Source organism: Oncorhynchus kisutch, linkage group LG28 (genome assembly GCF_002021735.2).
Source record: "Oncorhynchus kisutch isolate 150728-3 linkage group LG28, Okis_V2, whole genome shotgun sequence".
In the NCBI taxonomy this organism is placed as follows: domain Eukaryota; kingdom Metazoa; phylum Chordata; class Actinopteri; order Salmoniformes; family Salmonidae; genus Oncorhynchus; species Oncorhynchus kisutch.
In genome coordinates this window covers 30,789,765-30,817,538 of record NC_034201.2, presented here as the reverse complement: position 1 = coordinate 30,817,538, position 27,774 = coordinate 30,789,765, and the positions used below count along the sequence as shown (strand labels likewise).

The window sequence follows — 27,774 nt, the reverse complement described above, 5'->3', positions numbered from 1 at the left end:
TTTACTTTGGGCTCCGATGGGGTACAACAGTTCAACTAAGCTTATGAGGCAAGTTATATTCTTCATGTATCATTGGACATATATCATAAATTTAGAAGTCCAAAAATGGATGTACTAGTCACAGATTGCCCCTTTACTAAAACATAAAAAGAGTAATTAAAGTATATCAGGATGAACTGGCCATTAATAAATGCCATTTAGCAGATGTTTTTAACCAAAACGACTTACTGTCATGCATGTATACATTTTCCATACGGGTGGTCCTGGTAATCAGGACTTTGCTTTGCAAGCGCCATGCTCTAGGACTTCACATGGGTTAGTTAAGAATGGTGTTCCACCTTATTAATTAGTGGTAGGGTTGCACATTTTTGGTAACTTTCCCAAAATTCCCCAGTTTTCCCGAAATACTGGTTGGAAAAGACCTAGAATTAAGAGGGAATAAGCAGGATTTTCAGGAATACTCCATCCAGGGTTGCTGGAAAAACAGAAAATGTTGGGAAAGTTACCGGAATTGTGCAACCCTAATAAGTGTACCCACATGTACAGTTGTGGCCAAAAGTTTTGAGAATGACACAAATATTAATTTTAGTCGAAACCTGCTTCTTCGGTGTCTTTAGATATTTTTGTCAAATGAAGTATAATTACAAGCATTTCATACATGTCAAAGGCATTTATTGACAATTACATGAAGTTGATACAAAGAGTCAATATTTGCGGTGTTGACCCTTCTTTTTCAAGACCTTTGCAATCCGCCCTGGCATGCTGTCAATTAACTTCTGGGCCACTGATGGCATTTTGTCAGCATTTGTGGGTTTTTGTTTGTCCACCTGCCTCTTGACGATTGACCACAAGTTCTCAATGGGATTAAGGTCCACACATGAATGGTCTCAGGATGCTTTACTGTTGGCATGACACAGGACTGATGTTAGCACTCACCTTGTCTTCTCCGGACAAGTTTTTTTCCGGATGACCCAAACAATCGGAAAGGGGATTCATCAGAGAAAATGACTTTACCCCAGTCCTCAGCAGTCCAATCCCTGTACCTTTTGCAGAATATCAGGTCTGTCCCTGATGTTTTTACTGGAGAGAAGTGGCTTCTTTGCTGCCCTTCTTGACACCAGGCCATCCTCCAAATGTCTTCGCCTCACTGTGCGTGCAGATACACTCACACCTGCCTGCAGATGCACTCACTCCTGCTCCTGAGCAAGCTCTGTACTGGTGGTGCCTCGATCCCGCAACTGAATCAACTTTAGGAGACATTCCTGGCGCTTGCTGGACTTTCTTGGGCGCCCTGAAGCCTTCTTCACAACAATTGAACCGCTCTCCTTGAAGTTGATGATCCGATAAATGGTTGATATGGTGCAATCTTACTGGCAGCAATATCCTTGCCTGTGAAGCCCTTTTTGTGCAAAGCAATGATGACACACGTATTTCCTTGCAGGTAACCATGATTGACAGAGGAAGAACAATGATTCCAAGCACCACCCTACTTTTGAAGCTTCCAGTCTGTTATTTGAACTCAATCAGCATGACAGAGTGATCTCCAGCCTTGTCCTCGTCAACACTCACACCTGTGTTAACGAGAGAATCACTGACATGATGTCAGCTGGTCCATTTGTGGCAGGGCTGAAATGCAGTGGAAATGTTTTTTGGGGATTTAGTTCATTTGCATGGCAAAGAGGGACTTTGCATTCCTGCGTCTGTCTCCCGATCCTTTATGCCAATGTGACAGTAACAGAATCTGTCATGGTACAGAGAATGAATACTATTAGAACCACATTTTGCTTTAGTATGATAGAGAGTTTGACCCAATATTGGATTCAGGATATTATCTCACTGCAGAACATACAGAATGTCCACCAAAACTTAATTTGAAACTGCAATAAGCTTGGGAAATAAAATGTATTTAATTGTTTGTTTTTGTTTTTATTCACTTGAAATCAATGGTCATTATTCGAGATGTGCTATGCCCAGAAGGTTAGCACAGAAAGTTAATGCATAGTTATTCATTGTTAGCAGTTTGTGTACTGTCAATACTTAAAGTATCTACTTTTAATTCCTCAGAAATGCAAAAACAAAGGGCCTCCCGGGTGGTGCAGTGGTTAAGGGAGCTGTACTGCAGCGCTAGCTGTGCCACCAGAGACTCTGGGTTGCGCCCAGGCTCTGTCGTAACCGGCCGCGACCGGGAGGTCTGTGGGGCGACGCACAATTGGCCTAGCGTCGTCTGGGTTAGGGAGGGTTTAGCCGGTAGGGAAATCCTTGTCTCATTGCGCACCAGCGACTCCTGTGGTGGGCCGGGCGCAGTGTGCGCTAACCAAGGTTGCCAGGTGCACGGTGTTTCCTCCGACACATTGGTGCAGCTGGCTTCCGGGTTGGATGGCGCTGTGTTAAGAAGCAGTGCAGCTTGGTTCGGTTGTGTATTGGAGGACGCATGACTTTCAACCTTCGTCTCTCCCGAGCCCGTACGGGAGTTGTAAGCGTTGAGACAAGAGAGATCAGTCTACGACTAGGTTGGCTGGAGTAGCTACTAAACAATTGGATACCATGAAATTGGGGGTAAAATTCAACAACAATTTTTTTTTAAATGCAAGAACAAGGGATGCTAGTGCAATACAAACATCCTAATAGAGACCCATCTCCAGATGAAACAAGCCATAAAATGTTGTGTCCCTTGGACATCACAAGGACTCCAGGGTTTCTGGCTCTAGCCAAGTGTTTTTGGCACTATTTGAGTTTGTGGTGCTGTATTGTAACAGTTTTCATCCTAATTTGGTGTTACCCAAAGTATTTTGCTATCCAGGTGGGAATGTTTACTGTAGTTCAATGGCAATGCCAAAATTTTAGCAATTGAATGATACATCAGAATTTAGACTATTTCGATACTCCGATATGATCATTTAACCGCTCACTGTTAGACAGACAATATGCAGACAGTATACACTACTGGATTGTTGCTGCTCCAGCCGAACACAGCCAAGCGGAGAAAGTAAACCCAATGCTCATTCTCATTGCAGTCGCAGCGCAAGGTTCAATCTTTCAGCCCCACAATCACCATCACACACTGTTCCAGTGCACTGCACTATCCTCTTGCCTCGGGACATTCAGTGTGGGCCCAGTTATTACAAGGCTTTTCCAGGGTGACAGAAATAAAGAATTAAATAGGTATCCATCAACAAGGAGGGAGGACTGAGGAGGAGAGGGAGGGAGGACAGAGGAGGGAGGGAGGACTGAGGAGGAGAGGGAGGGATGACAGAGGAGGACTGAGGAGGAGAAGGGAGGGAGGACAGGGAAGGGAGGACGGACGAGTGGATTGATGATATTCTGGCCCTTTCTGGAGCTCTCGTTGTAGTCATGACCTAGCTCAGCAGCCACCCGCCGCTTCGCCACGCTTCATGATAGATAGATGAATCAGGGGCTTCTGCCGGATAAGGAGGGATCCCTGGTATCTCACTCCACCACAGTAACTGACTGGCAATGTTTGTTCACTCGACCAGAGTTCTGTCCCAAATGGCACCCGTTACCTATTTAGTGCACTACTTTGGACCAGGGCCCATAGAGAATAGGGTGCCATTTGGGACGCTGACCAGGAACTAACGGTAGCTGCCCCGGATGCATTAATACAATTTAGATTGTTGGGAATCAACGCAGTAACCAAGAATGAAGTCTGTTTGGAAATTGCTTTGTACTACAGCTACATGGAAGTGTATTGGTATTTCAGGAGGTTTATTTGCATGTCTTTGTACTTAGACTGCTGTTGCCTTGATGCTGTTTCCTGGCAGGAAAGGAGTAAAAAAGGGTATATGCGTGATGATTTAAGACGGTACAATTCAGCATATATAACAATGAATTCCTCTCCAATGAAGTAGAGACTAAGGGGACATTTCTGACCAGCAACCCATTGACAGCCCGACTAGCACAAATCTATAACTGACCCTGACCTTAACCCTACCCCTAACCATCAAATGTTATTTGTCACAAGCGCCGAAAATACAACAGTAGACCTTACAGTGAAATTCTTACTTACAAGCTCTTAACCCGACAATACAGTTTTAAGAAAATACCTAAAAAAAGTAAGAGAGAAGAATAACAAATAATTCAAGAGCAGCAGTAAATAACAATAGTGGGGCTATATACAGGGGGTACCGGTGTCAAGGTAATTGAGGTAATATGTACACTTAGGTAGAGTTATTAAAGTGAGATACATAGATAATAACAGAGTAGTAGAAGAAGGGGGCGGGAGGCAATGCAAATAGTGTGGGTAGCAATTTGATTAGGTGTTCAGGAGTCTTATGGTTTGGGGGTAGAAGCTGTTGAGAAGCCTCTGACCTAGACTTGGTGCTCCGGTACCGCTTGCCATGCGGTTACAGAGAGATCAGTCTATGACTAGGGTGGCTGGAGTCTTTGACGATTTTTAGGACCTTCCTCTGACACCGCCTGGTATAGAGGTCCTGGATGGCAGGAAGTTTGCCCCGGTGATGTACTGGGCCGTACGCACTACCCTCTGTAGTGCCTTGTGGTCGGATGCCGAGCAGGTGCCATACCAGGCAGGGATGCAACCCTTTAGGATGCTCTCGATGGTGCAGCTGTAGAACATTGAGGATCTGAGGACAAATGCCAAATCTTTTCAGTCTCCTGAGTGGAAAAAGGTTTTGTTGTGCCCTCTTCGACTGTCTTGGTGTGCTTGGACCATGTTAGTTTGTTGGTGATGTGGACGCCAAGGAACTTGAAGCTCTCAACCTGCTCAACTACAGCCCCATTGATGAGAATGGGGGCGTGTTCGGTCCTCCTTTTCCTGTAGTCCACAATCATCTCCTTTGTCTTGATCATGTTGAGGGAGAGGTTCTTGTCCTTGTACCACACGGTCAGGTCTCTGACCTCCCTATAGGCTGTTTCCTAACCTTAGCCCTAACCGTAAGATCATTTTAACCAATTCTAAAATGTTATATTGTTTTGCATGTCAGACATGTACCCTTAGTTTTCCCCCTAAAAAAGAGTCACTTCAACATTGTGCCTCGGTGTCCGTTATTTTGTTATGGACATTTCTCTGTTTTAATTGTATTCAGCAAATCAAATCTCCCAAATCAAAAATAATTTTACCCAGTGGTGTTTTAAAATACTTTTTACTACCAAATGTGCTTTTGCCAAATTGCCACGCTGCCATGGATTCATTGATATAAAATAATGTCAACATCAATATTCACCCCAGCTAAACCTTTGAAAGCTTAAACCCAATACGTTAATCTCTAAATGCTCATTGTTCATGGCATCTATGATAATGCTTAAATGCAAGGGGACACATGCTCCGGCATTAGTGCCTGATGTGGTTTTCATAGCTCATTGTGAGTTCAAATGAATGCCGATTCTGATGGGTTGAATCAAAGTGAGACTGTCAAAATGCATTATCTTCGCTGCTAAGTCTTTTAATAGAAGTAAGGCAGTGTCATGGTATCTAATAGAACCCCCAGCTATACGTACGGTTTATCCCTCTCTTGTGTTTGTTTTCCATCAAAGAGGATAATAAATCAAAGCTGGCACATACTGTATGATACATTCTATATTCTGTTTTGGAGTCAGTGAAAAATCTCCTAATACAGGGAAAAGTGAGTGCTACTGACATGCAACAGTTATACTGTACCCTCCCCCTGAAAGCAAATCCATCCATTTGTCCTTTACCTGTGCCCCCCTCTCTCTCTCGTAATAATAAGGTAAGTAACCGTACCACAACACTGTCACCTTGGAGAAATTGGATTCAGAGGGTGGCCGCTCAATCTCATACTGTATGAACTGACATTGGCTGCAACCCAACTTGGATTGATACACATCCTTCCCACTTCCTTCCTGCCCTTTCTATCTCCCTCGCTCTCCCTTGCCCTCTCCCTCTATCTTATGTTTTTTGTCTCTCTTTCTTTCTGTCTCCCTTCCTTCTCTCTCTCTTGCTCTATCAGTCTCTCCCCCTCTCCCTCTGTATTGAGTTATCTCTCCTCTCTCTCTTTATCTACAACCAGAATCTGCCTGCGGCATAAGTGTGGTGCTCCTTCGGTTTTCAAAGACACAGTGAGTGTATGGGAGCCTCGGGAGCAGGCCCCTCATGAGATATGCCAGCCCCCTCCCACCCCCACCTCTCTGCTCTGTGTGGTCTCCTGAGGGTCCTCTATTTCTAAGTCTGCGTCAGTGACTGGGGATACGGTGTGCAGGAGGCTGTTATCTTTGTGGCATCTCGTCTCTCACTTACAGCTTGTCCTCTGCTCCTTCACTATCAAGTACTTGAGTACTGCAGTATTGAGTATTCAGGATTTTCAAGAAGCGGATTGCATTTGAACAGTGTTTATTTGTTTGAGTTCCCCGAAGGTACAATCTATGTTATATTTGATACAAACAGTTCATTTCAGTATTTCTGACACAAGCTTTCTGTGTTCATAGTTGCACAGTAACGCCTGCAGTCGATAGTAAACTCTGCCTCGGCTGAGCCAACATGTCCCTCACGGCCGTCCTTTAATTTTTCTCCAAACGGGAAGCAGAAGTCCTGCTGGTGCCCTCTGCCGTACGTCGCTGTGTTTTCACTGGCTTTACTGACGCAATGGGTGACAGGCACACAGGCCCGTATCGGTAATGAGTGAGGCCATGGCCATGCTAGGGCCCCCAGCCGAGGTGGGATTTGCTAGCTACTTTCCCCCAACGACACACATTTTACGGCAGCCATAAAATGAGCTGGGAACTATTGATTTTATATAAACACCTCCATCTTGGCAATCATGGGCCCTACAAACGGCCTGGGTTGTACTGTAAAAAGCCATACTTAACCTAGACACTTTAAAGTGTGTTAGATTTACTCATGATGGTCTTTTCTCTGCAAATTGCTTTGTTGGTTATGGTAACTCCTTGTTGACCCCTTTTACATATAGAGACTTGAAGTATGTGTTTAGTGTTGCCTGTACAGTGTATAAGAGTTGAACACGATGTCAGTTGGTCGATTTGTGTCCTCTCTGACCTCTCAGTTAAAGATCAGCCAGGAGCACAGTCTGGATAATCTGCCATAATTCTGTTGACAGATACCCAGCCTGCTAGAGGGCATATTGTTCATGTACACTCCCCCTGAAAGCATGGTATGGATTCAGATTGCTTTATAAACAGCGTGGTACACATATACAGACATGCAAGTTAGTTTGACATTTCTGAGTGTCTGAACAGAAAGATATAATGGAAAGCCACAGTCAAGACTTAAACCGCTAATTGCTAGGCAGGCTACATAACATGCCTAAGAACATTTGTTGAGTTTTTGCGTCAATAAAACAATCAACTTTTTTCAAACGACTGCACATATGAGCTCTAGTGCTCCAAATGCGTTTTTTTATGAAACAGATACTTAGCTCCATGATGCAGTCTGAATTTGACGTTGCAGTAGTGGTAAAAGAGTTAACAGAGCGAGAGGCTAACGAGAATGACGAAAGACAGCGAGAGAAAGCGGGATGAGGTAGGGAGACACTAGAGAGTGAGCGGGGCACAAGAGAAACAAGAAAGACTAGAAAAAAAGTGAGAGAAGGACGAGGCTTTCTGGGCACCTGTGCGTTGTGGGGTCTGTCTGACACCTGTGCGTTCCGAGGGTTCTCCTGACACCCTCGTCAGGTGATCCGAGATCATCCATGACTGCTTTTGTTAATGGCTCCTACCAGGTGGGAGTCACATGTCTGTTCAAACTCAGCAAAGTGAATACATGTGCATGCCATTACTGTCACCCACAATACCTGGGGAGATTTTTCTTAGTGTTATTTTTTTTTTTAAGATCTTTTTCGACATCAAGTACGTCCTTTGTACTTGACGTTAAGTTCTGTGCATGAAGGAATAAGCCTTCTCCCTCAAGCTTAACTGAAACATTGTATGATTTGCTTTATTGATGTGACAGTGAGGTGAACAGAAACGTGAATACTGAGAGCAGAGCAGTGATGGCTAAAGTGGAACTACAAAGGCAGCTACGCTAATCAATTAGTCATGTTTTCCACGACAAAATGTCAGTTTACAGAATGGTGATGAGTGTGGAGGCAGTTTTAAGTTTTGAGTCAATGTGTTTAAGGAAAGGATAGAGTGAGGAATACAACAGAAATATTCAGACTCCTTGACTTTTTCCACATGTTGTTACGTTACAGCCTTATGCTAAAATGTATTCAATTGTTTTTTTCTCTCTCATTAATCTAAACACAATATCCCATAATGACAAAGCAAAAACAGGTTTTTAGATTATTTTTTAAAACATTTTATAAAATAAAAATAAAAACTGAACTATCACAAGTATTCAGACCCTTTACTCAGCAAGTACAGCCTATAGTCTTCTTGGGTATGATGCTAAAAGCTTAGCACAACTGTATTTGTGGATTGTCTCCCATTCTTCTCTGCATATCTCTCAAGCTTTGCCAGATTGGATGGGGAACATTGCTGCAGAGCTATTTTCAGGTCTCTCCAGAGATGTTCGATCGGGCTCTGACTGGGCCACTCAAGGACATTCAGAGTCTTGTCCGGAACCACTCCTGCATTGTCTTGGCTATGTGCTTAGGGTCGTTGTCTTGTTGGAAGGTAAACCTTTGCCCTAGTCTGACATCCTAAACTCTCTGGAGCAGGTTTTCATCAAGGATCTCTCTGTACATTGCTTCGTTCATCTTTCCATCGATCCTGACTAGTCTCCCAGTCCCTGCCGCTGAAAAACATCCCCACATCATGGTGCTGCTGCCACCACCATGTAGGGATGGTGCCAGGTTTCCTCCAGACGTGACACTTGGCCTTCAGGCCAAAGAGTCTTGTTTCTCATGGTCAAACCAAGCAGGCTGTCATGTGGCTTTTACTGAGGAGTGGCTTCTGTCTGGCCACTCTACCATAAAGGCCTGATTGGTAAAGTGCTGCAGAGATGGTTGTCCTTCTGGAAGGTTCTCCCATCTCCACAGAGGAATTCTAGAGCTCTGTCAGAGTGACCATCGGGATCTTGGTCACATCCCTTACCATGACTCTTCACCCCCGATTGCTCAGTTTGGTCGGTTGGCCAGCTCTAGGAAGAGTCAAATCTTGGTGGTTCAAAACCTTTTCAATTTAAGAATGATGGAGGCCACAGTGTTCTTGGGGATCCTTCAATGCTATAGAAACATGTTGGGACCCTTCCCCAGATCTGTGCCTCTACACAATTGTGTTTCGGAGCTCTACGGAAGATAGAGACATGCACTGTCAATGTTATATAGACAGGTGTGTTCCTTTCCAAATCATGTCCAATCAATTGGACTCCAAATGTTGTAGAAACATCTCAAGGTTGATCTGTAAGGACTGACGCCGGGGAGGAGAAGCAGGTACGGGAAGTTGAAAATTTAATGAGGAACAGACAGGTAACGTGACAGGAAAAGAGTCAGCACACGGGTAAACAAGGACAATCAATGCAGAAGCAGGGAACAGAGCGGGAAACCAGACAGATATAGGGAAGGTAATGACAAAGGTAATTGAGTCCAGGTGAGTCCAATAATCGCTGATGCGCGTGACGGGGGAAGGCAGGTGTGCGTAATGATGATGGCAGGTGTGCGTAATGATGATGGCAGGAGTGCGCAATGCTGGGCAGCCTGGCGCCCTTGAGCGCCAGGGGGGAAGAGTGGGAGCAGGCGTGACATGATCAATGGAAACAGGATGCAGCTGAGCTCAATTTCAAGTCTCATACCAAAGGGTCTGAATACTTACAGTATGTAAATAAGGTATTTAATTATTTTTTTTACATTTGCAAAATAACTGTTTTTGCATCGTTATTATGGGCTATTGCGATGTTTTAGATGTTAGATGTAGATGTTTTATTTAATCAATTTTAGAATAAGGCTGTAACGTAACAATGTGGAAAATGTCAAGGGGTCTGAATACTTTCCAAAGCCACTGTATATATAATATTATTTTTTTATCTATACATTTTCAGTTTTCCACAAGACAGACAATATCAGTTGAAGACATTAGTTATTCCCCCACCCTTCAATTCCCTGAAACAAATGACAGATAAACATGGAAAAGTATTTTCATTGTTTTTAACATATGATGTCAGCTTATTAAATGATTGATCTAGATTTTTTTTTAAATCTTTGCTGTACACTGCTGATTTGTGCATGTTCTGGGTTCATCTCCAATTGATTCAGACTTCAACCTTTCCTTCGGTCAGAATCCTGAAACAAAAAGGGTTAATTGGCAGCTGGCTAGTAAATCAGTTCATGAATCATTGTTGCTTGGAGTCGTGGGAGCTTGCAGTTGAGCTTGACTTAGAATAACATCACTTCTTTCTGATGTAGCCAATAGCTAGGTTTCCAACCAATTGGCGACAGATTTTCAATTTGATGGTTGTTATACTGTATCAATATTTGCGCATAAATGTGTTTCCACTGCTATTTTTCGCATAATACATTTTACCGACACAAAAAGATCTCACCATGTCCAATGAAAAAATTATCATCAGCATTTATAAAATTGTACCAAAACGTTGTTTTCTTTTATATGGTATGACTTTACTCTCATAAAACCTGTGGATGGAAATGTGGTTAATTAGTCAATTATACTTCTGAGTGTAGTTACAGATGTAGGATCTTAATTTGATTACCCTGTTGTTGCAGGAAATTCAAACGTTAAGGTTTAAAACTGGCTACAGGTTATCTACAAGTCTCTGCTAGGTAAAGCCCTGCCTTATCTCCGCTCACTGGTCACCATAGCAGCACCTACTCGTAGCACGCGCTCCAGCAGGTATATCTCACTGGTCACCCCCAAACCAATTCCTCCTTTGGTCGTCTTTCCTTACAGTTCTCTGGGGCCAATGACTGGAACGAATTGCAAAAATCTCTGAAGCTCCCTCACCGAGCTAACCTTTAGCTCGGAAAGCTCTTGCCAGATTGTACAAAGCGATTCAAACTAGAGCATACCAGACCTATTTTCTCTCCATATCCCTGGATTCCTACCGCAAGCTCTGAATCTTTTCACCTGGATCATCGCAGCTAGCTAGCTGCAATCCGAGTGACTATTCCTGGCTAACGTCTCTGTCCCGAAGCAAGCACCAATTAGCCTGGAGCTAGCCCATGCTAGGCCCATCTCCCGGCTAGCTGAAGAGGCCCATCAGCCACTCCTGGGCTACATTACCCGGACCCCTTCAACTGCCGGTACGGGGCACGGAACCCCGCCGATCCTTCACAACTGGATTACTGACGTAATCTGCTCGAGGGGTTACTCAACTGGCTCCTACGTCGCGACGTCCCCTGAAAGCCCATCTGCTAGCCGCGACCTGCTAGCTGTCTAGAGCATATCGGACTGTTAGCTAATAGGCCCAACGGCCAATTTCTCGGGCTACTATACCTATTTTGCCAATTGGCCTAGGCCCCTTTTACTCAACGAAGCCCTGCTTATCCATCACGACTGAACTACCGACGTAATCGGCCCGAGTTTTTTTTTCCAACAGCCCCCTCCATCGCAACGTCCCCTGAATAACCATCTGCGAGCCTGCTAGCCAGGGCCCACTAGCTGTCTAAAGCATATTGGACTGTTAGCTGAATAGATCCATCTGCCAATTTCTTGGACCACTATACTTATTTTGCCAATTGGACTTGGACCCCTCTGCTACTCGGAACCTTACTAATTTATCACGACCGGTCTATCGACGTCACCGCACGAGGAGGATAAAACAGACTTTCCTCCATCGCGACGTACCTCTAAGACCCTTCTGCTAGCTTGCTAGCCCCGTCCTGCTAGCTGTCTGAATCGCCGTGTCTCCAGCCAGCCCAACCACTCACTGGACCCCTATGATCACTTGGCTATGCATGCCTCTCCCTAATATCAATATGCCTTGTCCATTACTGTCCTGGTTAGTGATTATTGTCTTAATTCACTGTAGAGCCTCTAGCCCTGCTCAATATGCCTTAACCAACCATTTAGTTCCACCTTCCACATATGCGGTGACATCACCTGGTTTAAATGTCTTTAGAGACAATATCTCCTATTACTCAATGCCTAGGTTTACCTCCAATGTACTCATATCCTACCATACATTTGTCTGTACATTATGCCTTGAATCTATTCCAGCCCAGAATCATATCGCGCCCAGAAACCTGCTCCTTTTACTCTCTGTTCTGAATGTACTAGACGACCAGTTCTTACAGCCTTTAGCCGTACCCTTATCCTACTCCTCCTCTGTTCCTCTGGTGATGTAGAGGTTAATCCAGGCCCTGCAGTGCCTAGCTTGACTTCTGTGACCGTAAAAGCCTTGGTTTCATGCATGTTAACATTAGAAGCCTCCTCCCTAAGTTTGTTTTATTCACTGCTTTAGCATACTCTTGTCAACCCGGATGTCCTAGCCATGTCTGAATCCTGGCTTAGGAAGACCCCCAAAAACCCTGAAATTTCCATCCCTAACGATAACATTTACAGACAAGATAGAACTGCCAAAGGGGACGGTGTTAGCTTGCAGAGTTCTGTCTTACTATCCAGGCCTGTTCCAAACAATTCAAGCTTCTACTTTTAAAAATACACCTTTCCAGAAACAAGTCTCTCACCAATGCCGCTTGCTATAGACCACCCTCTGCCCCCAGCTGTGCCCTGGACACCATATGTGAATTGATTGCCCCCCATCTATCTTCAGAGCTTGTGCTGCTAGGTGACCTAAACTGGGACATGCTTTACACCCCAGCATTCCTACAAACTAAGCTTGATGCCCCAAATCTCACACAAATTATCAATGAACCCACCCCCAAATCCATAAACACGGGCACCCTCATAGATATCATCCTAACCAACTTGCCCTCCAAATACACCTCTGCTGTTTTCAACCAAGATGTCAGCAATCACTGCCTCAATGCCTGCATTCGTAATGGGTCTGCGGTCAAACGACCACCCCTCATCACTGTCAAACGCTCCCTAAAACACTTTCTAATCGACCTGGCTCGGGTATCCTGGAATGATATTGACCTCATCCCGTCAGTAGAGGATGCCTGGTTATTCTTTAAAAGTGCCTTCCTCACCATCTTTAACCTCTCTTGGATTGTTCGGGACACTAGCGTCCCACCTCGCCAACAGTCAGTGAAATTGCAGGGTGCCAAATTCATAACAACAGAAATCTCATAATAAAAATTCCTCAACAAGTACTTTACACCATTTTAAAGATACACTTCTCGTTAATCCAACCACAGTGTCTGATTTCAAAAAGGCTTTTCGGCGAAAGCAGAACATATCATTTTGTTAGGTCAGCAACTAGTCACAGAAAGCATTCAGCCATTTTCCAACCAAAGAGAGGTGTCACAAAAAGCAGAAATATAGATCAAATTAATGACTAACCTTTGACGATCTTCATCAGATGACACTCCCAGGACTCAATGTTACACAATACATGTATGTTTTGTTCGATCAAGTTCATATTTATATCCAAAAACTTCAGTTTACATTGGCGCGATGTTCAGAAATGCCACCAAAACATCCAGAGAAATTGCAGAGAGCCACATCAAATAACAGAAATACTCATCCTAAACTTCGATAAAAGATACATGTTTTACATAGAATTAAAGATAAACTTGTTCTTAATGCAACCACTGTGTCAATTTCAAAAAAGCTTTACGGCAAAAACACAATATTCAATCATTTGAGAATAGCGTTCAGCCACAAAAGCAAGCCATACAGTTACCCGCCAAATTGTGGAGTCAACAAAAGTCATAAATACCATTATAAATCACTTACCTTTGCTGATCTTCGTCGGAATGCACTCCCAGGACTCCCACTTCCACAAGAAATGTTTGTTTTGTTTGATTACGTCTATATTTATGTCCAAATACCTTCGCTCTTTTAGTTCAATATTCCAAAGGCACAATGCGCGAGCGCAAAATCCAGACAAAAAGTCAAGAGTTCCATTACAGTTTGTAGAAACATGTCAAACGATGTTTACAATCAATCCTTAGGGTCTTTTTATAATAAATCTTAAGTAATATTCCAACCGGACAATAGCATATTCATTACAGAGGAAAAAGAGGGAATGGTGTGCCCGCGTGACCGCGCAGTGAACAACTGATTGGCCACAGCCTAGTCCACTTGTTGAAACAGCTCTTATTCGACCACCTTCCACAATAGAAGCCTCAAACAACTTTCTAAAGACTGTTGACATCTGCTGGAAGCCTTGGGAAGTGCAATCTGGCCCCATAGACACAGCATATTGGATAGGCAATCACTTAAATGAAACTACAAACCTCAGATTTCCCACGTCCTGGTTGGATTTGTCTCAGGTTTTTGCCTGCCATATGAGTTCTGTTATACTCACAGACATCATTCAAACAGTTTTAGAAACTTCAGAGTGTGTCCTATCCAATACCACTAACAATATGCATATATTAGCATCTGGGACAGAGTAGCAGGCAGTTTACTCTGGGTATCTTATTCATCCAAGCTACTCAATACTGCCCCCCTGTCACCAAGAAGTTCATAAGCAAGCCCCATTCAAAAAATGTAGAACCAGGAACAGATATACCCTTGGTTCTCTCCAGACCTGACTGCCCTTGACCAGCACAAAAACATCCTGTGGCATTCTGCATTAGCATCGAATAGCCACCGTGATATGCAGTTTTTCAGGGAACTTAGGAACCAATATACACAGGCAGTTAGGAAAGCTAAGGCTAGCGTTTAAGCAGAAATTTGCATCCTGTAGCACAAACTCAAAAAAGTTATGGGACACTAAAATCCATGGAAAATAAGAACACCTCCTCCCAGCTGCCCACTGCACTGAGGCTAGGAAACACTGTCACCACCGATAAATCCACTATAATTGAGAATTTCAAACAGCATTTTTCTACGGCTGGCCATGCTTTCCATCTGGCTACCCCTGCCCCAGTCAACAGCTCCGCACCCCCACAGCAACTCGCCCATGTCTCCCCATTTCTCTTCACCCAAATCCAGATAGCTGATGTTCTGAAAGAGCTGCAAAACCTGGGCCCCTACAAATCAGCCGGGGCTAGACAATCTGGACCCTCTCTTTCTAAAATGATCTGCTGAAATTGTTGCAACCCCAATGTTGCAACAACCCCCTGTTCAACCTCTCGTATCGTCTGAGATTCCCAAAGATTGGAAAGCTACCGCAGTCGTCCCCCTCTTCAAAGGGGGAGACAATCTAGACCTATACTGCCACAGACCTATTTCTATCCTACCCTGCCTTTCTAAGGCCTTCGACCATTTCAAATCACACCATACCTTCTCCGCTGTGCAATCTGGTTTCAGAGCTGGTCATGGGTGTACTTCAGCCACGCTCAAGGTCCTAAAAGATATCATAATCGCCATCGATAAGACACATTACTGTGCAGCCTTATTCATTGACCTGGCCAAGGCTTTTGACTCTGTCAATCACCACATTCTTATCCGCAGACTCAACAGCCTTGGTTTCTCAAATGATTGCCTCGCCTAGTTCACCAACTACTTCTCAGATAGAGTTCAGTGTGTCAAATAGGAGGGCCCGTTGTCCGGACCTCTGGCAGTCTCTTTGGGGGTGCCACAGGGTTCAATTCTCGAGCCAACTCTCTTCTCTGAATGCATCAATGATGTCGCTCTTGCTGCTGGTGATTCTCTGATCCACCTCTACACAGACAACACCATTCTGTATACCTCTGGCCCTTCGTTGGACACTGTGTTAACTAACCTCCAGATGAGATTCAATGCCATACAACTCTCCTTCCGTGGCCTCCAACTGCTCTTAAATGCAAGTAAAACTAAATGCATGCTCTTCGATCACTGCCCGCACCTGCTCGCCCGTCCAGCATCACACTCTGGACGGTTCAGACTTAGAATATGTGGACAACTACAAATACCTAGGTGTCTGGTTAGACTGTAAACTCTCCTTCCAGACTCACATTAAGCATCTCCAATCCAAAATTAAATCTAGAATCGGCTTCCTATTTCGCAACAAAGCATCCTTCACTCATGCTGCCAAACATACCCTCGTAAAACTGACCATCCTACCGATCCTCGACTTCGGCAATGTCATTTACAAAATTGCCTCCAACAATCTACTCAACAAATTGGATGCAGTCTATCACAGTGCCATCCGTTTTGTCACCAAAGACCCATATACTACCCACCACTGCGACCTGTACGCTCTCGTTGGCTGGCCCTCGCTTCATACTCGTCGCCAAACCTACTGGCTCCAGGTCATCTACAAGTCTCTGCTAGGTAAAGCCCCGCCTTCTCAGCTTACTGGTCACCATAGCAGCACCCACCCGTAGCATGCGCTCCAGCAGGTATATCTCACTGGTCACCCCCAAAGCCAATTCATACTTTGGCCGCCTTTCCTTCCAGTTCTCTGCTGCCAATGACTGGAACAATCTGCAAATATCACTGAAGCTGGAGACTCATACCTCCCTCACTGGCTTTAAGCACCAGCTGTCAGAGCAGCTCACGGATCATTGCACCTGTACATAGCCTATCTGTAAATAGCCCATCCAACTACCTCATCCCCATACGGTATTTATTTATTTATCTTGCTCCTTTGCACCCCAGTATCTCTATTTGCACATTCATCATCTGCACATCTACCATTCCAGTGTTTAATTGCTATATTGTAATTACTTCGCCACCATGGCCTATTTATTGCCTTACCTCCCTTATCCTACCTCGTTTGCACACACTGTATATAGAGTATATTTTTTCTACTGCATTATTGACTGTATGTTTGTTTATTCCATGTGTCACTCTGTGTTGTTGTATGTGTCGCACTTCTTTGCTTTAACTTGGCCAGGTCGCAGTTGTAAATGATAACTTGTTCTCAACTAGCCTACCTGGTTATATAAAGGTGAAATAAAAAATAAAACCTCCACAGGTGACCTGGCATCGGAGGACGAGTACCTGGACATCCCCAGTATCTCCAGACAGAGAGCGGGGACCTACGAGTGCACCGCCGTCAACGACATCGCCACAGATGTCCAGACCGTGGAGATCACAGTCAACTGTGAGTTCAATGTCAACCCAGTCCTGGCATGTATTTTACTAGGAATGAAACGGAAGCAAATGGGCCAAATTGGGGAGGGACTAACACTGAACTTGTCCAATAAGAGAGACTTGTTTTTGTTGCAAAATGTTTTCCATTTGCTACAATGTGCAATAGGCATTCCATTCCCTTGCAGACAGTTTCTCTGAGTCAATGGTCTCATGACCAATAATTTAATGTAGATGAATGGATGAAGCTCAGTTTGGGTTAATCTTAACTTTGTTCCAGTTCTCCAGAAAAACTTGTAGGGTTCCATTTACGTGAAATCAGTTTTGATTTGGGTTTAGCTTTATTGTTTTTACACTTCACCAGAAAAACAGTTTGTGAAAGAAAAAATATATATAAGAATTTGTGCTTGCTATATATCATGCCTTATTGGCTGTCTATGGGTAAAGGTATTTGATGCATGTTGCCATAAATTGGGCATTTTAATGTATTTTTAAAAGACAGGAATCGTTGATCTTATTATACTCCCCTTGTAATCATTACAACATTAACTGTGCTCTGAAGTACCAGTTAAATTAAACCCCTCTGCATTTACAAATTGGTTCTCCAAAGAAGAATGGCTTTCAACATGATTACAGCTGTTCAGATAGAGGAACATCCTTTCTGGATGGACCAAATCCTCGCTCTGCTATTTACACATGACCCCTGCGTGATACTTTGACCCCGTCTCTGGAACACTGATCCCATGAGTGCCCTCTTGTGCCCGTAGATGCCCCCAGTGTGTCAGAGGGCAGAGACGTTGGCGTGACCCTTGGCCAGAGAGGGGTGCTGGAGTGCGAGGCGGATGCAGTACCCGAGGCAGACTTCGAGTGGTACCGAGACGACAGAAGGTAACCCGTTGTGCATGTTTGCAAACATGTTGAATTGTTGCTTTTTCCAGGCTTTTTGATTTTCCTGGAAGTAGATTTTCAAGGAAGGTCATTAGATCATCAACATTTTCAAAGGTGAGAGAGCGAGAGTGTACACTTGTAGAATGTCCCTATGGTTAGAGACCCAAAGCCTAACGGCCATATCATTTTATATTACACATCCTACCATTGTACATGGTCAAGACACTGTCATTTCCCCTGCCATTGAACCTGCTTGGAAATTGCAATAAATTATAACATATAGTTAAGATAACAATGACATAAAATGTAGGCGTCGTGGTGGTCATCTCAGACTTCCCCAAACCTCTAGCTGCAGTAAGTTTCCATACAAGGAGGTTGTGAGTAACACAAGAGTTGTGTGCATTGTTGTACTCATATGGCTGAGGCAGCTCTACACTGAGTGTACAAAACATTAGGAACACCTTCCTAACATTGAGTTGCACCCCTTTTGCCCCTCAGAACAGCCTCAATTCATTGGGGCATTGAGTCAACAAGACTAGATGTTGTTTGGGTAATGGACCATTCTTGATACACTTGGGAAACTGTTGAGCGTGAAAAACCCAGCAGCATTACATTTCTTGACACCCCCGGCATCTACTATCATACACCGTTCGAAGGCACTGTCTTGCCCATTCAACGGCTTACTGCCACACATACACAATCCATGTCTCACTTGTTTCAAGGCTTAAAAATCCTTCATTAACCTGTCTCTTTCCCTTCATCTACACTGATTGAAGTAGATTTAACAAGTGACATCTATAAGCGATTATAGCTTTCACCTGGATTCACCTGGTAGGTCAATTTCATGGAAAGAGCCGGTGTTCCTATTTTTTTGTACACTCAGTGTATACTGTGCCTTAAGTATTCAGACTGCTTAATTTTTTTCACATTTTGTTTACGTTACAGCCTTATTCTAAAATGGATTAAATGAAATAAAATCATCAGCAAACTACGCACAATACCCAATAATGACAAAGCGAAAACTGATTTTTTTTTAAAGTATTCAGACCCTTTGATTTGAGACTCGAAATTGAGACTTTCCATTGATCATCCTTGAGATGTTTATACAACTTGATTGGTTACTCTGACAGAGCTCTAGAGTTCCTCTGTGGAGATGGGAGAACCTTCCAGAAGGACAACCATCTCTGCAGCACTCCACTAATCAGGCCTTTATGGTAGAGTGGCCAGACGGAAGCCACTCAGTAAAAAGCACATGACAGCCCGCTTGAAGTTTGCCAAAAGCCACCTAAAGACTCTCAGACCATGAGAAACCAGATTCTCTGGTCTGATGAAACCAAGATTGAACTCTTTGACCTGAATGCCTAGCTTCACGTCTGGAGGAAACCTGACACCATCCCTACGGTGAAGCATGGTGGTGGCAGCATCATGATGTGGGGATGTTTATCAGCAGCAGGGACTGGGAGACTAGTCAGGATCGAGGCAAAGATGAACAGAGCAAAGTACAGAGAGATCCTTGATGAAAACCTGCGCTAGAGCGCTCAGGAACTCAGACTGGGGAGAAGGTTCACCTACCAACAGGACAACAACCCTAATCTCACAGCCAAGACAATGCAGGAGTGGCTTTGGGACAAGTCTCTGAATGTCCTTGAGTGGCCCAGCCAGAGCCCGGACTTGAACCGAATCGAACATCTCCGGAGAGACCTTAAAATAGGTGCTCAGCAACGCTCCCCATCCAACCTGACAGAGCTTGAGAGGATTTGCAGAGAGGAATGGGAGAAACTCCCCAAATACAGGTGTGCCAAGCTTGTAGCGCCATATCCAAGAAGACTCGAGGCTGCAATCGATGCCAAAGGTGCTTCAACAAAGTACTGAGTAAAAGGTCTGAATATTATGTACATTTTACATTTTATAAATTTGCAAAAATTCCAATAACCTGTTTTTGCTTTGTCATTATTGGGTACTGTGTCAAGATCAAGCACATTTAAAAATATATATATTTTAGAATAAGTTTTAGAATTTTAGAATAAGAGTAACCTAACAAAATGTGGTTAAAGTCAAGGGGTCTGAATACTTTCCAAAGACACTATGTATTTTACATTCTTAAATAAATTCCTTTATTCATTCATTGACTACAGAGGTGTGCATCTCTCTTCAAGGATCTTCAATGGTTTTGACGGCATGGAGATTGAAGATGCCGGGCAGCTCTCCAAGTTGACCTTCTTCAATGTCTCTGAGGCCGACTACGGCAACTACACTTGCATCGCCATTAACAAACTGGGCAGCTCCAACACAAGCTTTGTCCTGTATGGTGAGTACATTTAATTACCATGTGTTCCAGGTGCAACAAAATGAACATGTTGTATGTTGGTAACACTTTATAATAACTTTCACGAAAAGGCCACGATACATGTCTCTAAATGCTTCATAAAGTATTTGACCTGTTGTAAAGGTATACTATGAATGTATACAAATAATTAAATACTTATTTATTAATAGTTTTGAAATAATGTATTAATGCCTGTTATCATAAAGTGTACTGAAAATGTTGTGTTATTTCGACATGATTCTCATTTCACTTTGAATGGACTTTTATTCCTTTTTATGTGATTTATTTGATATAAATAACTGAGGACATTTCCATGCTTAACATCAGTCTGAAGCTGATTTAATGTAAGAATAACTGCATATACTCAATTTAGTAATCTGTGCCTTAATCTAATGCAACATCATAATGATTTAGGTTAACAGCAACATCTTCCACCTCACTGTATGCCTTTTAACACTGCACCCACAAAGCTAAAAAGTCATTCACCAGCTTTACTTTCACGTTGTTCATATTAAGGCAGCAATGTCTATGATTGTTTGCTTTTGTTCATTTTTATATATTTTGCTCTGTTCTGTTCCGTTTTTCTGGTGTAGAGGTTATTGAACCCACTAGCTCAACACTATTACAAGGTTAGTACCGGTATTCGGCATGAGCATGTGTTTCGACCCACTCTCTGATGCGTTAACAGCATTCTAACAATGCATGATAAGCATTGCCATTTTCACATCGACAACAAACTGATTATATGCCAATATCACTGGAGTATCATACAATGCTAATACTGAGGTGACAGGAGGACTATGTTTCTGCCACTGAAAGGGGTTATATAGTGTTTAAGCTCAGCCTGACGAAATGAGATTGTCAGAGAGTTACTGGGCTGTTCTGACTTCTTATGATAACGTTATTAGCTTTCAATTCCATTTATTAATATTGATAAGAAGTTAAAAGGTATATCTGACAGGTGACATTTCCTGGGAGAATTCTCCCAGGCTGATAAGGAGAAAGTATGTCACTGGAATCGTCGTGGAAATGGTAAATGAAGAGCTCTGAGCTTTTAAAGGTTTTTCTAACCGTGTTTTGTTCTTCTTTTTTCAACCGCCTAACCGGCTCGCCATGTGGCATGGCTTTATTTTGATTTTGCATGTGCTTCATCTGCTGTGTAAGTATCTATCTGTCCTACAACTATCATTTGTGATGGATCATGTGTGTGTTTTAATGGTTGTAACAATTTGTTATGCAATTTGTCCATCTAGTTGTTGATTTGTGTCTATATAGAAATCTCTAATGTCTAATTCTTCCTTCCCTCTAGTTTGTCATTAATGAATACTTGTAATAAAGGTTACTACTATAGTGTAGCACTATGACTGACCTCTTAGCAATGTGTTAGCAATGAATATTGACATTTGATGTGTTCTCAGCATCATCATTTTTTGTATTAATTAGACATGATTGGAATGTAAGTGAAACAGGATCCATTAACTGTGGGGCTCCTCTTCAGAGATGTATTAATTGCTTTGATTTGGATTGTGGGGGGAAAGCAGAACTATTATTGTAATTATCCACATGCAGGTTTAGGAATAATCTACAGTGGCAGCATAATTGGATAGATGTCCCAAAAGAAAGCCTGGTGAACTCCAAGAAAATCCAAGGGAAATTAGAAGTCATTGTATTAACGGTACTCGGCTTCAAAGTAAAACATGTAATAATATCGTCCCTCTCTCTCACTCGATAATGCCCCATGTGGTCCAATATTTATTTACAGTAGGGTGAGGAATTATTGGATCCTTTGATAAAAATGAGCAATGAAGACTATAAAATAAATAATACAAATAAATAAATAAAAATTATTATTATTATTATTATTTTAAACTAATACAGTTGCTCAGGGAGGTTTTGTTTATTAACAAGTAGTAAAAAAATATCTAAAGAAGAAAGGTGTCTTGCTGAAAGATCTACTTGCAGCCAAGTTTCAGCCTCCTGGCAGAGGCAACCAAGTTTTTGGCTAAAATATACTTGTAAAGTTAATTATGCCGTTGACCTTAACAAGGGTCCCAGGACAAGTGGAAGCAAAATAGCCCCAAAAGATCAAAGATCCACCGCCATGTTGTACAGTAAGGATGAGGTATTTCCTGCATATGTATTGTTCTTTCGAAGGCCAAATCATTGGTGTGCATGGCCAAACAGCTCTGTTTTCATGTCGTCTGGCCATAGCACCGCCTAATATTTGCTAAACGGCATTGGCGCTTGGATTGGAACCGGTGCTATGGTCATATGACATGAAAATTGATCTCCTTGGCCACGCTCACTAGTGGTGGGTTTGGTCTTCAAAAGATCTATGCATATGTAGAAATACCTCATCCCTACAGTAAAATATGGTGGTGGATATAATTCCACCATCACAACCATTTTTTTTAACTGCTATTGTGGTAAACATGTACTGTAATTAACAGGAATACATTATATGCTATAGGATATTTTGAAACTCACAAGATTGTTTTAGTGAATAAGTAAGTGGTTTGACATTTTAATTGGACCATCCTACAACTCAACTCCCTTATTGCTCCAGGCCCCACATCGTTAGCCCAGCCTCTGCTATCATGCTTCAATTTAGATTAAAAACTCACAGACCTCCTACCAACCAAGAAAAAAAAGGCCCTGGTCCTGCTCTTTCCTCCACTGTCTATCAATGGTTATTGCTTGTCTCCCTTCCCTCAGTTGATTAGCTTGTTTACAACCAGCCACAATTAAGGCTGAACTGGGCAGCCGGCTTGGTTGGTCAAGGTTTCATAATATCATACAGTAAGATGATAATAACGGCGGTGATAAGGGCTCAAGTCAACAGGGCTTGCTGGTGATGAGAGGAAGAGAACAGATGCTTTAGCAATGCTTATGTGGCCACCAAAGTGCAATTTAAACATTCCATCAGCAGGAATCTGAGTATTCTATAGTCTGGGAATGACCTGATTAGCATAGCTAGCTTAGGTAACCTAGCTATGCCAGGGATAGCTTGGACATCTCTATGCTGAATAAAAAGTAAACAGAACTGAGATGAATAACAATGTTCTCTTTTGAGGTGGGTACCTAATGGCACTAGCAGGCGTTTGGCCCAGGGTGTAGTTGATTATGTGCCTTGTGTCAATTACTGCAATCTATTTGTTGCTTTTCTGTGGAGTGCCGGGGAGAAGGTATTAGAGCAGTGAATCACTTGTTATCTGCAGATCAGAAGGTTCAAGTCAGCTAAACCAATCTTGAACACCACAAACTCATCCAAATGTTTTGTTCCCTCTCCTCTGCCATCCCCCTTGACCACAACAGGACCCGGAGCAGTGCAGGACGGGAACAGCGGCTCGATGGGGACGCATGTACACACCTACACCTGTCTACTTCTGGCCATCCTTCAGTTTCTGCTCAGGTTTTGATGCAGTAGGCTTTCTGGCTTCCGAGGGGCAAGGTTGCGTGGTTTGTGTGTTTTCTCTCACCCGGAACCACAAACGTGATGCACATGAGTGCATGGGCTACCCTATTACATAATGTCAAACCTCTAAAAAGTATTATGTAACATACACATTTTTCTTTGTTAATTTTAGGAGTTTTAAGGACATAACAACATTGGATTTTGGGGTTTTGATTTGTTTTCGTTTCCCCTCCCATTATGGTATGATTCTCAAATGTTTCTTTTTGGGTGTGGTTTGTCTGTTATTTACATTTATTTATTTCAGTTTCTACCGAGTGACATAGTCATCTTAGCCCCAAGAGTCTTAAGCGTAAATCATAGTCCATTGACGTTAAGACGCAATAGTCCGGCATCCCATTGTGACATAGCTACGCGGCTCTGAGACCGCGGGGGATGCACAGCCCGAAAGCGCACCTCCTAACAATTCCCAACCAACGCCGCTCCGGTACGCGTCCGCTATTCATTTGAATGTGGTAACGGTTGGAGAAAAAGCTTGAGAATTTGAAAAGTATGAATGCCAATATTCCAGAACACTGCTGTGCGTATATGCGTACACATTTTGGACTATGATAGACGCTTTAGCCCCAAGATTCTTATCCCCAAGAGTTAGTGTATGAGGTGAATGAAACAAACATTTCAAACAGGCAGTGAAGCAGATGGACTGAAATCACTCTAGGACCTAAAAGCCTGTTATCATGTTTTTTGTTGTTGGTGTAATTATAATTTAAACCTATTTCTGATTCCGACACATTGACAAACCACAACAATGGTTAATAAGAAATGATATTTTCTCAGCAATGTCAATTGTGATATTTTCAGTTGTTTGTGCTATTCTATCTATTTTGGGGATTTTAACACATATTTTGAAAGGGGTAAATACAATATCAAAGCTGTAATTGTGATTATTTAGGCAAAGAGCTTGTTTTTCCTCCCTTTTAGCTGGCACAAGTCTACACAAGGTGGTGTAAAGAATTACTTAACTAGTTATGAATGGGAAGGAAGTTATTTCCATTTGTGTGGACATCTAACTTCAAGTAATGTAATCTCTCACAAATGTTATTAGTGTCACTACAACTGGTTTTACTTTAAGGTACTTTAAGTTATATGTATTTACATGGGTCATTTGCACACTAGGGTCAATTCTGAAGTATTCCCATCTCAACAGTGTTGGTAACAAAGAGGCTAAGGAGTAAGATTGTGTCCAATAGCAACTCTATGGATCACTCTAAGGGCAAATTCTAACTTGCACTTGAAAGGATACTTTGTGATTTTGGCAACGAAACCCATTATCTACTTAAGATGAACTCACGGATACCACTTTTATGAATCTGCATCCAGTATGAAGGCAGATAGAGGTAGTTTCACGATCCAATGCTAACTAGCTTAGCGCAATGACTAGAAGTCTATGGGATCTATTAGCATGCTAGCAGTTACCATGGACTAACACTAGTTAGCAATTGTGCTAACTATAGTTAACAACTTCCTTTAAACTGCTCACAGAGAAAATGGTATCCACAAGTTCATCTGACTCTGGGGAAGTAGATAAAGGGATTCATTGCCAAAATCCTGAAGTATCCCTTCAAGTAACATTTTCACTTTGATGCATTGATGTCAATGGGAGACTTAGTGGAAATTGGACTGAAGTGGAGGTTAGGATTTGCCCCTAAAAGAGCCCAAAGACCTCTCAGCCATTAGTTTGTCTTTTTTTGTTGTTGTTACAAAATACCCTCTCATAACCAATAAGTATTAATTGTTTGGTTGTGTTGAACTGGTACATGTAAATGTACTGGAATGTACATGCAAATGTACTTTGACTGGAAATGCAAATGTTTTACATATATTGTCTCCCAATAGAGCACATATACATACAGTCCATTAATATATTATAATTTAGTGTTGTATACCGGGTTAAATAATCAGGTCTGAGTTTGGATTGATTTGAAATCAGGCATATGTTTGTCTCCTCTGTGACCTTGTCACCAAGGACACACTCAGGAGCTACAACAATACTTCCTGTAACCTTTCTATGTAACACAACATCCACTTAGTCTGACTCTATAGAGAAAACATCTAGTACAGACGTTTGCTCAATGCTCAATTTGTTTTTGTATAACAGGAAAGCACACAATGCTCTGTGAAATCAATATGCAAGAATTTTGCAGCTTTCTTCTGTGCAATGCCATCAACCCTTTGGCCCAGTTTATAAACTGCACAGCAGTTGCTCTTCCTTGTGATCATTTTTTAAACTTTGTTAAAATATCTGGACCCATATTCACAAAGTGTCTCAGAGTAGGAGTGCTGATCTGGGATATTTTTTGTATTTTAGATCATAATGAATACAATGGCATGGACAGGGGTGGGTCTGATCCGAAATGATTCGTTCCTGTGTTGGTTTTAACGTTACATCTATCAGGCAGTGCACTTGTGGAGCTCATGAACAACAAATAATTTACAATGAGAAACCCCAGTCAAGTGGTTAAAAGGATGATTGTAAGGGACTGATGTATAAAAACAAATCCTAATTTAGAGGTCTTAAAGGTAGACTCAACGTTGTGAAATCATCATCATACACAGCGGGACAATTTATTGCTTGCTCCCAGAAATCAACATCTAATCTGCCAGGACTGTTACTATTGGTTCTTCCTTAAATGGGCATGCCTCAGGGGAGGGCACAGATTAACAGTCAGTTTTGGCAGTTTTCTGTTGTTGATGTCTGGAAGCAGGAGGTCACCATGCCATGTACGATGATAACATATAATGAAGTCTGCCTTCAAATGGGGAGAAAATGGGGAGAAAGGGACACATTTTGATGTTAAGAAATATTTTACATGTTAATGGTTCAAACCTGTGGTGCTGCCATCAGAATAGGCCATATTACAGCAGATAATTGGGTGCATTTATCACACATTTCAAATGTGTGATGTCTGTGTGAGTGCTGCATTGATTTTACACTGATTAGGAATATCACTTTAATGCATGTCATGCATGGTGCAAAATACATCAGCGTAATGGTTTGCACCCCAAAACCATAAATACCACATGATTATTACCCTTGTAAAAGAGGTCTTCAGACCTCCGTGGGATAAATAAAGGTTGAATAAGTTTTCTCTGTGGTGATGGCATCACACATTTTACTGACAAAACGGATCCCAATGCCTGTTGAAAGATATGGAAATCTGGGGTTAACCTCCGTCTAGTGGCAGAAACTATATCATTATGTGGACTCAATGAATTAAAGACCATGCTAAGGGTAGATTCAATAAAAGTGTTCTTTTTTTTTTTTGCAGTTGTTTCAAAACATATGTACAGAAAGCAACAGCTGGGGCTTCTGAGAAGTCCACGGTATAACCATCACAGAAACCTATTTCCAACTATTGTTTTTGATTGAGCTTATATTGCACCTACCCTTTAGTATAGTGCTGTTTGTGACGTGACATTTGTTGAGTATGCATTGCAGTTTGGAATAATTCCTTTTGGAATAGGGACTTTGGAAATAGCAGTGACAAAGTTGTAGACATTGGCGGCATACGGATGTGCTTGTCTCAGTTGTTATAAAAGGACATTTCTGTGTTGGTGCATGACCAAATCTCATGATCAAATGAATTTGAATTTTCTGATGACACACACATTCCCTCTACTCCAATACAGTACAGTACAGTCAAGTCATTCACCCGGCATAGGTCACAGTAATCCCTTAATTCTGGTTGATTCCAAAGTGAAGAGAAAATGACATTCTATTTGACTCCCTGTAATGTAAGATTGTTGATTCATATGTATTTTCTTTATGAAGATTGTGTGTTCATATTTAAGACTGACAATAATAAAAAAAAAACATGTATCTTAAATGCCCCATGATCTTTGTTTGAGTATGCTCAATGCCATGGTTTGGAATTGCAAGTCAGCCATTCACGTGTTTGCTTCATTGGGTAATTTAACTCACCTGGTGTCTCCAGGCTCTGTGTCCCACCACCTTGTCAGCCATACCTCTCTAGGACCCACATGACAGACCTGCCTATTGGATTTTTCCATTTGGGAGACATTTCCAATCTGCTAAACTGTGTTAAGCGAATCAAATCCCCATATCATGCCAGTGGTCTGCCATAAAGTGGAGAGAGTAAGTGCACTCTGTGGAGTAGTGAGTGTGGTGACTGTCACAATGACCGGAGAG

At 42.4% G+C, this 27,774-nt stretch overlaps 1 protein-coding gene across 4 annotated transcripts in view; it reads left to right on the top strand.

Annotated features, from left to right (window-relative positions):
• The window catches only part of LOC109873457 (opioid-binding protein/cell adhesion molecule-like), a 413,387-nt gene extending 386,009 nt beyond the window's left edge, over positions 1-27,378 (top strand). For 2 of the 4 annotated variants that reach the window (XM_031808275.1, XM_031808274.1), the window contains 5 exons: positions 16,823-16,951; positions 17,706-17,826; positions 19,983-20,134; positions 20,746-20,781; positions 23,468-27,378. In XM_031808275.1, coding sequence (XP_031664135.1) covers positions 16,823-16,951; positions 17,706-17,826; positions 19,983-20,134; positions 20,746-20,781; positions 23,468-23,571 — 542 coding nt within the window. In that variant the 3' untranslated portion in view covers positions 23,572-27,378. The remainder of the gene's footprint in view (positions 1-16,822; positions 16,952-17,705; positions 17,827-19,982; positions 20,135-20,745; positions 20,782-23,467) is intronic. The other 2 variants (XM_031808277.1, XM_031808276.1) reach the window with 2 other exon arrangements.
• The last annotated feature ends 396 nt before the right edge of the window (positions 27,379-27,774 follow it).